At 38.2% G+C, this 14,609-nt stretch overlaps 1 protein-coding gene across 1 annotated transcript; it reads left to right on the forward strand.

Moving 5' to 3' along the window:
- Positions 1–918: 918 nt before the first annotated feature.
- Positions 919–11,939, forward strand: LOC106335445. Its single transcript, XM_013773966.1, is given in 28 exon segments — positions 919–1,271; positions 1,407–1,566; positions 1,956–2,048; positions 2,182–2,284; positions 2,358–2,520; positions 4,232–4,406; positions 5,020–5,148; positions 5,245–5,790; positions 5,865–6,503; positions 6,660–6,728; positions 6,909–7,019; positions 7,087–7,329; positions 7,910–7,957; positions 8,046–8,183; positions 8,470–8,619; positions 8,692–8,754; positions 8,906–9,016; positions 9,108–9,191; positions 9,300–9,347; positions 9,538–9,612; positions 9,825–9,913; positions 9,916–9,919; positions 10,457–10,537; positions 10,616–10,687; positions 11,129–11,173; positions 11,266–11,349; positions 11,432–11,535; positions 11,626–11,939. Coding segments are annotated over 28 exon segments (3,936 nt in total). The 5' UTR covers positions 919–1,065; the 3' UTR covers positions 11,729–11,939.
- The last annotated feature ends 2,670 nt before the right edge of the window (positions 11,940–14,609 follow it).

Below are 14,609 nucleotides of genomic sequence, written 5' to 3' on the forward strand. Positions count from 1 at the left end.
CAATTCCAGAAGCTCTCCAAATTTGTTTAGCATACTCGCAATCAAAGAAAAGATGGGACTCTGTTTCCTCTCTTTGAAAGCATCTTTTACACATCACATCCCTTGTAATGTGTCTCCTCCTGAGATTATTACCAGTAGCTAGACTACGAGATAGTAGTCTCCAAAGAAAATGATGAATTTTCGATGGGATCTTAGTTTTCCACATTTTCTGTTTTAATAGTTGATTTCCATTTGTAGGTTGAACCACAGTGTTTCCAGGCAAATGCATTGCCACCCAATAACCTGATTTAACAGTGTAGATACCATCTTGAGTATAGTGCCATCCAACTAGGTCTTGTTGCGCAGCAGGACTGATTTAATTTATCCTTTGGATTTATACTGTGTTTTCCATTTCTACTCTAGTTTCATGAATGTTTGGTATGTAATGTGTTTTGCATGAAGAATTTCATAATGGAATAAGAAACGAGGAGATATTAGTCCAGATTTTTCTTGCAATAATATATTAGGAAGATGTACTATGAATGACAAATTCTAATATGTGATGCATGATTGCTCATAGCTGACTGGAATGTCACTCAGACGAACCTACAAGCTCCATTCCGGTAAAGCTGTGCTAAAATTGTGTTACTAGATTGGTTACGTAATGTCATGAGACCAGTTAATCGATAAAGAAATGTGATTTGCGTGAAAATTTGATAACCAGGAAAGAAGCGTGATTCAGCTGTGTATTAACGAACGCAAGTGTGCTTAAACTGTGTGTTATACTAGCTAGAACCAAAAGCAGAATTTGCAATCCAACGGTTTAAACGAGATTGGTTACGTAACATAAACGGCGCTCATTGCAACTTCCCAGACAAAAAACGACAGGGTGTGTGCCATCTCGTTTTTTCTTCTTTTTTTTTTCTCGTGTGTGACCGCCTCTCTAAGCCTAATTGCACTGAGCTCCTCCCGTGTCGCCGAGATTCTTCTTCTTCAACCTTCAAAACCCTAAAAGAGAAATCCACCGCGAGATTCACAGTTATCACCCCCTTTGACAATTCCGCCACCCCAATCTCCAATTCAGCGATGGCTGCCGCGACAGCCAGGGCGCAGGCGCTCTCTCTCCTCGCCGCTGCCAACAACCACGGCGATTTGGCGGTGAAGCTCTCGTCTCTCAGACAGGTGAAGGAGATATTGCTCTCGCTCGACCCCTCTCTCTCCGCCGAGATTTTCCCCTATCTCACAGAACTCCACTCGTCTCGTGAAATCCTAGTTCGCAAATCCCTTCTCGAGTGAGTCCTTTACCAATCCTAGCGTTAGATTCTCTTCTTCTCTTACGAACTCGTCAGAAGATTGTTTTTGCGAATTTAATTTTGTAGCGTGTTTAGGGTTCTTCTGTGGTTGATTGAAATAATTTTGGGTGACAGGATCATTGAGGAGGTTGGTTTGAGGATGCTGGATCATTCTTATGCTCTAGTGACTGTCTTGCTAGTCTTAGCAAGGGATGAGGATCCGATTGTTGCAAAGAAAGCTGTTTCTGTTGGCACAGCTTTCTATCGCAGCATCTTGGAGGAGATGGCAATGCAGGTATGCACTCTTTCTCAAGTTGGATATGTTGTCATTCGGATATATTATTTTATATTCTCGTAGTTGCCTTTAAGATTCAGTTAAAAGCCATATTATTTTTCATTTTTCAAAGCTTTGGTTGGTTTTATATTGGTGCTATTTAAGTTTAGCGAAGATAGATGAATGAAATAGTGAAGATAGTAAAGCAGTGCTAGCTTGGTGATTTTTTTTGTTGTTTGGATTTGTGTATCCCTTTCTCTTACTTTTGTGCTGAATTGGTGTTTATTACTTTATATGTTAGTAGATCTTTGAGGCTTTTGTGAGTGTTCCTGTATATTCACCACAGCGATGGATGTGATTCCCTTTCTCTCTCTCTCTCTCACTGATATGTGTTATTATTGATGATACAGTTTCATCATCGTGGTAAAGTTGATCGTTGGGTTGGGGAACTATGGACATGGATGGTTAAGTTCAAAGATGTTGTCTTTTCTACTGCATTGGAGGTATACTGGCTGTGTTTAGCCTAATTTTTTTCTGTCTATTGCGCTCTTGAGGAATGTTTTTTGGTTGAGTATTTGCTCTGCTTCTCTGTCACTTTCTAATTCTAATTTAAGTCTGCTGTTTCTTTCATGATAGCCTGGTAGCGTAGGGGTGAAAGTTTTGGCGCTAAAGTTTATGGAGACGTTTATTTTGCTATTTACTCCTGATGCATCTGATCCTGAGAATTTTTCCAACGAAGGTAGCGCGATACATGATTCGTTCATTTTGTATTTTTGTTTATGGGCATGTCAACTTTTACTATTCTACTACAGGGAGTAGGCAGATGTTTAACATATCCTGGCTTGCTGGCGGTCACCCCATTCTAAATTCTGCAACGCTTATGTCTGAAGCAAATAGAACGTTTGGTATCTTACAAGATCTCGTACAGTCGGCTGGTCGTTTACCGGGTGCACTGACGGTAGCTGTTGTTAGTTGGTATGTTTCTGTCTGAACACCCGCTATTCTTGTGTATTCGATTTGCTTTATATTCTTCATGGTGTTAGTTTTGCTTGGTAACCTGATAGCTAGATGTAACCTGATAGCTAGATTAAAATGATTGCCCATTGTTTTGCTTGGTAACTTGCATGTTGGTGATAAAACGAACCATGCAGAATGTGTCTTGCTGCACTGATATGTGTTGTTAAGCGTATGATGGGGTGATATTACTAGTATCTGTTGCATAAGTTTGATGTTTGTCTCATGTTTTTGAGAAACAACAATAAGAAATGATCTTCCACTTTTAAGCAGTTTCATAATCAAATAAGCTTTGTTAGACGAATAACACCAGGGGGAATAAACTGCTGTTTTCCATTTTTTATGCGTCTACTAAACTTTTGGCTGAGAGAGATAAAGCATGGAGACAGGTCATATCACCAGTTCAACCCATATGATATAGTTGCAGCTAACTGAATCATAGTCCGGGGGAAAATGGCTCGGTTGAAGATCAGTTATTGGATACTGACAGTTACCTGGGCATATGGCGCCTGCAATTTTTGGGTACTGTGGAGCTCCAATATACAAGTCATATGGACATCAAACAACGAATAGAATGGTTAGATGGTAGTTAGAAATGCTGTTTCCAAGTAACGGTGAAACGTGGTAGAGGGAAGTTTTTTTTGGTTATGTGAACTGGTTGTATATAATATTACTTATGACTGTGATGTTGGGATATTGAAAATGTATACACTACAATATTACGCACAGTATAATTTGGCAATCAGAGGTTTCTTTATGCTGAATTCAAGCTTATATTTACTTGCATTTTAATATTTCTTCTCCATATATTTTTGGTGGATATTGATGATGAGGGGTTGAATATATTTTCCTGCTTGATCTTATGTCATGTCTTGTTCTTAAGATGGAGATAGAAGTGATCTCGTGGTTGTTGTGTCCTGTGTAGGTGGCATATCTCTAGTCACTTTGAACTATCAAGGTTCCTTTCTGTTTGGGGGCACCGTTAGCTTAACATGGGAAATTATCTATGCTTAGTGTCATTTTTGGCGAACTTTTCAAAACCTAGTAATTACCTAGCAGATGATTGATTTTTGAACTGATATTAACTTTTAATGTCTGGGACTTGTTATCTATGTAAAATAGATTAATGTTAAACTCCGAGAGGAAAGACATTGTTCAGAGATTGATTTTTCATTCGGTTTTACTTGATCTTTTATTGATGAAGATGTCTTAAAGTAAGAAAATGTGAAATAGATCATCTTATTGTAATTGGAGGAAATCTTTAGGATATGCTAGCTTTGAAGAGATTTGTTTATGTTGATATGTTTACAGGACACAATCTCTGATTTCTCAAACTTGATAATGGGATATGTAAAAAGTTTGCCTGAGCAAAGTTTTACTGTTAAGGAGCTTATTTTTGGTGTTGTATGCTGCAGAATCATGAGGAAAGTTTCTCACAGGAATCGTTGCTAGTTAAAGTTATATTTAAACTCTAGTATCTCGTACGTTAGATAATAATTGCATAGGAAGAACCTGAGGGAAGTTTCTTTGACGCAAGTATTATTCTTTTCTTTGCTGAGATGTGCAGTGATCCATTAGGACATGCTTTTAGAAACAAACCTGAACCATTTGCAAATTTGAATATTTTCTGTGTAAGCACTGGTCTCTTATCTGATAGTAGTTTATCTTTCAGTCTTGCGGTGGTAGCGAGGAAGAGGCCTGTCCACTACAACACTGTCCTTTCTGTTCTGCTGGATTTTCACCCAAATCTTGTGACAGTAAAGGGGTGCCATGCTGCAAGCGTTCAGTATTCCATTAGAACTGCCTTACTGGGATTTCTTAGATGTACTTCCTCACCTATGATAGAGGTAGAGCGTTCATACTTTATTGTCTTATTTCTCTCTGCAGTATATCTAGATTTGACTCTTCTATTACTCCTCAGTTCTTCCCTGTTTTTTTGTTCTTTCTGAATATCACTTGAAATCGTTGTGGGTTTGTTTTATTTACCTATCATTTTAGTCTCTGCTGAAATTCAGCTGATCTTGCTTATTATTGATCCGTTCATTAGAGGTTTCTATAGGTCCAGCAGTGTTATAGCTATATAGCAATCTGTCTTGCATATAAAGGCTGGAAACAAAATACCTCTTTTTGGGAATATTCGGTCATATTTCATAGAGCCAAGCTCCCTCATGTCGGATACATTCGTTAATCGTTTCAGGCTTTCTGGTCAAATTATAAACCTTTGATGTTGTTATTTCGTTTGTGTACTCTATGATTGGGCATACCTTTTTGTGTCGCATTTGTTTTCCTTAAGAAAAGGCATGTATTAAGTGGTATTCCATGCAGTGAAGCCTCGTAGTAGGTAGAACAGAGTTGAAAGAAGTGTTTGCTTGATCAAATCATAGAAAGTCTCGTATCTCTGTTTTTTTTTGGGTGATATTTGTTTTGTTACTGAGATAATATTTTTCTCTGAGTTTATAGTCAAGAGACAAGCTTCTTAGAGCGCTTCGAGCAATGAATGCTTCAGATGTTGCTGATCAAGCTGTCCGTCAAGTTGATAAATTGATCAGAAATAATGAGCGCTTTGCACGTGAAAATTGGTCAGGCAAGGTAATACTTTTTATTCTTTCTTTCCTAAGCTTATATGCCTCTACGTCAGCTTTGATCACTGTGACCAGTAACGTCTCATGATGAACCTACTTTCAGAGTAACCAGGCGATTAGTCACCCAAATTCTTGGGATTTGTCAAAGAAACGAAAAATGTCCCAGGGTGAAGATGATACAATCAATGGAGAGGCTGCTCCGAAGCTCTTACGCCATAATACTAACATGCATTTGACTCCGCAAGTTAAAATAAGTGATTCTCCACATGGACCGGTCTCTATCAATGGCATATCCCCTGCAAACCATCCTTCGGACAGTGAGCCGACTCCAGTGGAACAAATGGTTTCTATGATTGGTGCTTTGCTTGCTGAAGGAGACAGAGGAGCTGCATCACTTGATATTCTCATTTCTCAGCTCCATCCAGATATGCTTGCTGATATTGTAATAACAAGCATGAAACACTTGCCTAGTAGCCCTCCTACATTGACAACTTCACTGGCTACTCCGGCGGATATCGTGGATTCCATGCGTTCCCCAACTCTTCAGCCACAACTTCCTTTCGATCCAACCCTTCCTGCGGGGTTATCAGTTTCCGATGTGCCTAGTTTGAATAGCGCAGTTGCCGACCCTAGACGTGACCCAAGAAGGGTATAAGCTTCCATTTGCCAATTGATTTTATTTTGAATGTTTTTTTTCTCCAAGACTTACACGTAGCTATGCAGGATCCCCGTCGCACGGATCCAAGACGTTTAAATTCATCTGTAGGTGAAGGTAAAGAACCAGTCCCAGTTCAGATGGACATCTCGACCTTACCGAGCTATCCACTTTCGGTTCCTGCTGTCACGGCAGGGGCTAGTAGTTCAGTGCATCTAACAACAAAAGAGCATAGCCAAAACAAGGTGGGGGCAAGTTCAATTATCAGAATAGTTGATCAGCCTGATTGCAGGGAGGATTTGTTTACTGCTCCCTGCGAGTGTGTTTATCCCTCAAAGGGCAAATCATCTTTAGATGTTCCACACTCTCCTTGCAAGGAAGATGAAGGGATCAGAGAAACAAAGTTTGCAGGTTCTGAAAGAAAGTGCAGGGATGATCTGGTGTCTATCCCAGATTTTGATCAACATTCGCCTTCAGAATCAGGCCCAGATTTTGATCTACAACCCCCTGTTGCGTCTGACATTACTGTAGAAGAGGAAAGCTATCGAGAGTTGGCATCTGTTCCATCATTTGTTGAACTTACCACAGAACAAAGCGAAACTGTTGGAAAGTTGGCTTTAGAAAGGATAATTGAATCAGATAGACATGTCTGCGGGTTTGATTGTAACAAGATACGCATGCCATTGATTGCCCGATTTATTGCTAAAGTGAGCCCCTCTTTGATACTTGTTACTTGTAGTTTTGCCTTCAACTCTAGCTTACCATTTTCATCTTTTGGCTTTATCCCTATGGAATCCTTTTAAAAATTCCTCTTTAGTTCTTTAGTTTACAAGCATAAATATTATTTATGATACCATTTCCAGATCGATGCTGGCAATGATGTTGCAGCCATACTAAGAGAGCATATTAGTGTGGATCATCGGGAATTCAAGGTACGTATTTGACTGCAGTGTTCATTAAACTCAGCCGTCATTCTATTATTTTGTTTTGGATTTTGAATATCTTTTCCCATATCCGAGAATGTATTGGCTGTCATAATCATTGTAGCCAATAGCCGATAGTCTACCATATGTCTAGACGAAACCCTAATCTGTTTGCTTCTTTGTTTCTAGGGGCATGAACTTGTTTTACATATTTTGTACCATCTGCATTCTATGGCGAATCTGGACACAGATGAAACCTCTTCCTATGCTGCTATGTATGAAAATTTTCTCATAACAGTGGTGAGCATTTATTCAACTTCTTCCATTTCTTGTTTCTGAATTTCGCTTATTAAGGTGCTTGCTGTAGGCAAGATCATTTCTGGATGCTCTTCCTGCTTCCGACAAGTCTTTCAGCAGACTTTTTGGAGAAGCTCCACATCTACCTGATTCTGCCATAAAGCTACTGGATGAACTCTGCTCCACTCGTCATGATCCAACTGGAAGAGAAATCAGTGATAGTGAGCGTGTTACCCAAGGGCTTGGTGCGGTTTGGAGCTTAATTCTAGTGCGTCCAAATGAGCGAAAAGCATTCTTAGCCATAGCATTGAATGTAAGAATCGGTAGCCAGACTTTCTCATTTTTATTTCTTACAAACCTTGTCACACTGGTGTGTTATTTTATAGTCTCAGTGATGGAGAATACGGGTAATTTAGGGTTTAAAGTGACTAGTTTCCTTCCTCAGAACTTGAATCTCTACATATTGCCTGTAAAATTTCCAATTGAAGCCTCCTGTTGACTAGTCCACGAAACAGTTGCAGCCTATTAGATCCGTTGCTTGAAATTGGTCAAGTTAATCTGTTTACTGCAGTGAGGATTTTCCAGCTCTATCTATCTTAGTTTACCACTTAGAAGTCCTTTGGCTTGTTATAAGTTTTTTTTTCCAACAGAGCATGAACTGAAATTTGCCATGTATACTGATTACATTATGAAGTTCTAAAACTTTTAACATTGCAATAATTATGAAGAATGTTGAGAAAGTTGCAATTACATAAGCATTGTGTTCTGATCTCTATGCCCCCGAAAGGAATGTTGTGCTTGAGATTTTCTTTTTATCTTCATACTTATTCATGGTCATATGGTCCTATTGATTTTCCATGTTTCTCACGCATGTCTAAATCCTGTTATGGCAGTGTTCTGTTCATTCCGAAGAAGACATCCGTGCAAAAGCCATTCGACTTGTAAGGAAATTGGTCCCAGATAACAATTGGTTCTTATTTTCTGCTGGTACAGTAATTTCTATTTGTATTTTCTCAAATGCATGCACAGGTCACGAACAAACTGTATCACCTTACATACATTTCAGAGCATGTTGAGAAATTTGCAACAGATATGTTGCTGACTGCTGTGAACTCTGAGGCAGATCTCTCACAGACTGGTTTTATTGCAGAAGGAATTAAAACAGAGGTAACAGCGTATAGTCTAATCTGGTAGCTGAGTGTCATTGTTGGAAAGGAAGTAAAGATCCAAAAGCCATTTATAATTCTCTTGAGGGCGTTTAGCTTAGTTCTTTGAATTACATATAAAAAGGCTTATCTCTTAGAACTTAATAGATGCCAGCTACTCTTTGTGCATGTTCTTGTAAGGCTCTAAATTTTCCCTTGTGGGGATTGCCTAGTCGTTGAAATGGACATGCTCTAGTTTTCCAAACCTTGACTATTTTGTGTGTTGATTTGCTTACACTGATTTTCAGGCTAAAAGTCAGATAACAATCGACTCTCCATCTTCTAGAACCTCCGATACTCACTCTCAGCAGGATCTACAAACTTCTCGTGATGTTTCTGTTTTATCATTTGCTGAAGCTCAGAGACTTATTTCTCTATTCTTTGCTCTGTGTAAAAAGGTTTGCTCGTGAATCTCAAAATCTTCTTTAAGTATTTCCATTGTCCTGAGAGGAATACTGTGAATTTTCCAGAAACCTAGTGTCCTACGACTTGTCTTTGAAGTTTACGGGAAAGCTCCAAAAACAGTAGTCCAGGTGAGTTAGCCTCCCTCCCTTATAAAGCTCACGCCACTTATGTGAGTCACGTGTGGCATGGTACAGAAAAATTATCTGAGTTGTAGTGGGAGTAAAACAGATTCACAAACACCAAACTGACTTATATTGGTAACTTTCTGAAATGGTTCAGGCTTTTCATCGACATATACCTATCTTGATACGAGAATTAGGTTCATCTTATAAGGAACTGCTCCATATAATATCTGTTCCTCCTAAGGGAAGTGAAAATTTATTGTCATTGGTAAGTGGCTTCGGTGTTTCCTTGTTGTAAATCCACGTTGGCCTTAGAATTATTTTGTAATTTTGAATCGTGCTCGTTGTTTATTGTCAAGGTACTGCAAATATTGACACAAGAATTGGCACCTTCATCGGATTTGATTACTACTGTAAAGCATCTATATGAAACGAAGCTAAAGGTTTGATTTGTTATGAAGAGCTCTCTCGTATATATTTCTTGTATCAGTGTGTGTATCTATTTATGAAAGTCAAGATTGCAAAGCCTTACAAAAAGTTGTGTTCGGCAGGATGTTTCAATTCTTATCCCATTGCTTTCTTCACTCACTAAAGACGAGGTAATTTTTTACTACTTATTCAGTGAAGGGAGATAGGACTTGCAATTCTTTTCTTTTACCTATCTGAAAATGTGGAAATAAATTAGAACCAGTAACCATAGAATCTGGAAATTGTCTGGTCCAATAAATTGCTCATCAGTGGTATCAATTCATTACCTTTTATGACAGACATTCTTTTTGGATGTAACAGGTTCTGCCTATCTTTCCCCCGCTTCTTAATCTTCCACCTGAGAAGTTCCAACTTGCACTAGCTCATATATTACAGGTATCTGCATATTCTCGTGGTCCATCCTCTAATTATATATGTTGGAACAATGTTGCATATAATTCGTTCCATGCATTGTTGGTTTTAGTTTCTTATTTGAAATTCTTACGGTGATCTTTTTTTTGTCTGAGAAGTGTTTCTCTCTCTGTCGGATTATATACTTTCTTCCGCTGTAACAACTTGGCAAATCGTTTTTGTTATATCTGTGATAGGGTTCTGCTCACACCGGCCCTGCCCTCACACCTGCCGAGGTACTGATTGCTATCCACGATGTTGTTCCTGAGAAGAATGGGCCACACTGAAAAAGGTATTTCCTGACTTTTCATCTTGTTTAGGGCTTGTTGCCTGCACTTCAAATGCTTTCGTTACCATCCCTATCTATTTAGTAGAGTCAAAAGAGGTGAGGTCATCCAGAAATTAGTTGAATAGAGGTGGGGATTATCAAATAACCATTAGTTTTAGGTCTGTACATCTATCAGATAATTATGGGAGAGTTCAGTCAGCCTTCTTCTTTGCTTAATTAGCTGGATCTTAATTCTTAACATTCCAAAGAATGATGGTAGCGTGAGGGCCCCTGGATGATTATACCAAATGCCCTTTTTATTTCCTGCTATTTTCATGCAAGCTGTTTATGCCAAGGTCGATGATGTATTCTCATTTCATATGATGCTATAGGAGGCTAGAAAACTAGCGACAACTAGCATTTGACTAGTTAGATGTTGATATTGACCTGATTAATCTGTTTGCCAATGGACCTTCTATGAAATTTTACAGTTGTTGCTGTTTTCTTTACTCTCCCTCTCTCTCTTGTTAACAGGGTCTCATTTGGCTGTGTTATTTGCAGATAACAGATGCATGTTCAGCTTGCTTTGAACAACGCACTGTTTTCACGCAGCAAGTCTTAGCAAAGGCTCTCGGTCAGATGGTATGTCAAAAGCGAACATATCTTTGAAAAGAACTAATGGTTTAGATATTCACATCTGCGATACTTTTTTGGTTTCAGGTTGATCGAACACCTCTGCCTTTGCTCTTCATGAGAACAGTAATTCAGGCAGTCGATGCTTTTCCTACACTGGTAAGTGTCGTACTGGGTAAAGTTAAGAACAAAGTGACGTAAAACCCCAAAAGCTCTTTCTTAAAACTGAATCAAAGTAACAAATATTTATGTTTCCTCATTCCGAAGCTCTCTCTTACTTGGATAAGTCTCACATATGAGACTCATACCCATTTATAATAAAACGTAGAAGTACACTCTAGGAAAAGTGAATAAGATTAACATAAATACTGTATTTTCGTAAATCAGGATATAGAGAGAATTCATATCACGCACAAGATTATCTGAAAATCTTTGGTTCCTATCATGAGGACTAACATGTAGCTAGCAAGTCTATTTGGAAATCATGAGTTTAAGTAGGAATATACAACAATTTTTTTTTTCTCAAGTCTTTGGTTTAAGTAATAGAAAGTCTGGATTCTTTTGGTCAGAATAAATAAATTTCTGATTTGTTTTGTCCAGGTTGACGTTGTCATGGAAATCCTTTCCAAGTTGGTGAGTAGGCAGGTGAGTAAATTTTAAGCTCAAATAAAAGGATCAGCTTTGAGATAATATTTTCCCTCTAGTGTGGTTATGATGGAATATTTTTTTGGATGCAGATCTGGAGACTGCCAAAACTGTGGCCTGGCTTCTTGAAATGTGTGTCTCAGACACAGCCACATTCATTCCCTGTCTTGTTGGAGGTACAAGAAACGTAATAGAAGAATATACGAGTTTAGTATATGTACAGGAGTTCTAAACGACTCTTTGGTATCGTTTTTGCAGTTGCCAATGCCTCAACTCGAAAGTATCATGAAGAAGTTTCCTGATCTAAGACCTTCTCTTGCTACTTATGCGAATCAGCCAACTATCAGAGCTTCTATACCAAAGTACGTCCTCTCGAAAATCAAACAGACACTTCGTTATGCAGAGTCTTTTAAGTAATGTCAGATACTAAATCTTGATGCATGTTTTACCAGTCCAGCTCTTTCAGTTCTTGGGCTTGAAAATGGGCAAGATTCACGTTCGCAAATGCACCCTTCAGATGCAGCTTCTTCTATTCATGGGGCAGCCTTAACGTGACCCCTCTCTGGAAGAAAAGTCGAAGTGTTTGAAGGAGACAAATCACAGATACTGAAAGCTTGTTGTCAATTGGCTCAACAACCTCGCCTTCTAAAAGGAGCAGTATGGTAGGCCAGCGTGTAAAACTGTACCGTGGCAATGAGAAGGGGGTCCCTTGTAATGGATGTAGGATCGCTTCAACTTTTAGAAGATAGAGAATTCAAAAAGTTTAGAATATGCGTTATATAATTTGTAAAAAAAGTATATTTAAAAATAACAACCAATAACCCTAAAACATCTATCTTTTGAGCAGTTTAAAAGTTTTGTCAAGAGATTCATAGTTTATTTCCTTCCACATTACAACCACAGGCAATGCAATTTTACTAGAACATAATTATTTACTCAGAAATTAAAAATTTGGTAGAAGGGAATACACTTGTAAGAACAGAAACATAAATCATCGTCCTTGAATACCAACTTGTCTCGGCAGTGACTGCGACATAAACGGCACTTTGGGCTACAAGCACCACTGTTTGAAGCGATCTGAATCTCCACATCTTTCTCTTTGATAGTATGGCCAGGTTCCATATAAGGATATCTTCCTAAGATGCACTTAACATGTAGAGTGGTGCGGCAATCAAAACATACGTAGAACAATAAATTTTCGTGTATTTCTTCCTCACAAACGTCACGCCAAGAGTATGGTGGTGGCCTTTCACTTTCCAGCAGTTGTTTCTTGTAGTGTTCTGTGTCAATGTATAGGTACAGTGGATGGGTATCATACTTAAATCTAACCACAGGAGGTAAGTTCAAGCATTTGAAATCCAAGTAGTAGTCTTCACATGTGGTACAAGTTGCCACAGTACTAGTTGAATCTTCACGGCAACCACAGCACAAGTTAGACTTTGTGTTATCTTCTAGTCTAAGATAGAGAGGGCATTTGTGGGTACTATGCTTGAATGGTTCGGTAAACCCACAATCTTTTTGGCAACATTGATACATAATAAAACCAGAAGTATATTGTTTGCAGACAGAACAGGTGAAAACCCCTTCGTTGATGTTCATTCGGAACCCGATGGCGATGTAACGGATGATCCATCTCCAGTGGAAGGCGAGCACATTCTTCGTGGAGGGCAAAACTGCATTCCTTGCAACCCAAGAAAGTACCCACGGCAATAGGATGGATACATGCTTCACATAGCTGCCAACATTCTTCATCTACATGGATTCTCGGTAAGCCATGTTCATGGCTAAAATGATCTACTTTCTTGTTGTCATCCATCTCTTCTAATGAAGAAACCACATCATCTTTCGCTTCCTCAAATTCTTCTCCTTCGACATCTATGCCATTAATGAAGAAACCACATCATCTTTCGCTTCCTCAAATTCTTCTCCTTCGACATCTATGCCATCCCACACTTTGGTATATGTGGCACATGTTGAATGGAGAACATAATCACATGTCTTGTCAATACAAGCATATCCTCCATAGCCAGAACTAAACCGTCCCTGGCAAACTCCACACGTGGCCTCATCATCAAGTATATGGAAAACGTGAGAAAGATAATGTGAGTGACGTGTGAGTTTTATAACTCTCGGTACGAAGATACAGCTTCTGTGGACAAAGAAATCGCATTGTAAACATCCGAACATATCAATGTCATCAGGAGTGACGAATTCACAAGCATCACAACCGACTGAGAGTTTTCTTCTAATGTAAGTAAGTGAGTGCTCATGAATCTTTGGATATGTTATTGTGAGACAGCCTTTGTGAAAATGGGATACACATAGACGACAATAGTAAGTGATTGACCTATAATCAAGCCTTCTTCCACAAACTGTGCAATGGGCCCATCTTTTATGGCATATACGTTCTTGAAGAACATGAAGTGTGTGAAAGATGGGCCCATTGCACACTTCATGTTCTTCATTGGTGTTAGTCATAGACTCATAACACCTATTTACCTCCCGTACAGGTCGAAAAGTGTGTCCATTATGTCGCAAGTAGCCTGTTCTTGGGGGAGAGGGGAGGGGGGATGTGTTTTCTCTTTTGTAAGGTTCCTAAAGCTTTAATTATGTAGAAGACAATTGAAGCACAATATTTTAGCCGTTATATCTACAAATATTTCATGTTAGCTTTAGCTAGGGTTCGACCCCTATATATTACATATGGTTGGGGTTACGTGTTCTCTACCAAGGTCCGAACAAAGAAAAGAAAAATTCTACGTCTTCGACCTATAAAGGCAAAGTCGATATGATACTTTATACCATTTTTCTTTTGTAAACTACTTAATCGTTTTTTCTTTTTAACTTTAATCGCTTCCCCAACTACTTAATAGTTTATACTTGGACTTATACTCTTCTACAAATGACACATCTGTTTTTGTTTTGTTTTTGTTCTGTGTTTAATGGGTTTTTTATTTGGATCTTTGTAATTCCAATCTGACGAAAATATTATAAATAAAAAATAAAACTAAATCAACAATATTTAACAGTCTATGATTCTATCATATACCAATTTACATTATAGATATTAGGATTTTTTTGTATTTTCGAGTTTTACATATTGCTTAGCTTTGCATGTAAAATCTGTTTTTGAATAATACCAATGCTTTCCAGTTTTATTTTTGTTTTTACATTTTAATAAATTAAGATTATAATTACATCCATATGTTTTAGGTTTTATATAATCTATATTATTAAAAGAGAAGTACCCATTTGAAAATGTTCCTGCTTCATTAATTAAACTTCCTATTTTTTTGCTTGTCTTTTTCAGTTGCATTTATGAAATATCCTAAAACGAATAAAACTACCTAATTTATTACTTATCTTTTCAGTTAAATAAATGAAATATGCTTAAATGAATTTAAACTTCCTATTTTATTATTTGTCTTTTTCAGTT

This window comes from Brassica oleracea, chromosome C3, assembly GCF_000695525.1.
Source record: "Brassica oleracea var. oleracea cultivar TO1000 chromosome C3, BOL, whole genome shotgun sequence".
Classification (NCBI taxonomy): domain Eukaryota; kingdom Viridiplantae; phylum Streptophyta; class Magnoliopsida; order Brassicales; family Brassicaceae; genus Brassica; species Brassica oleracea.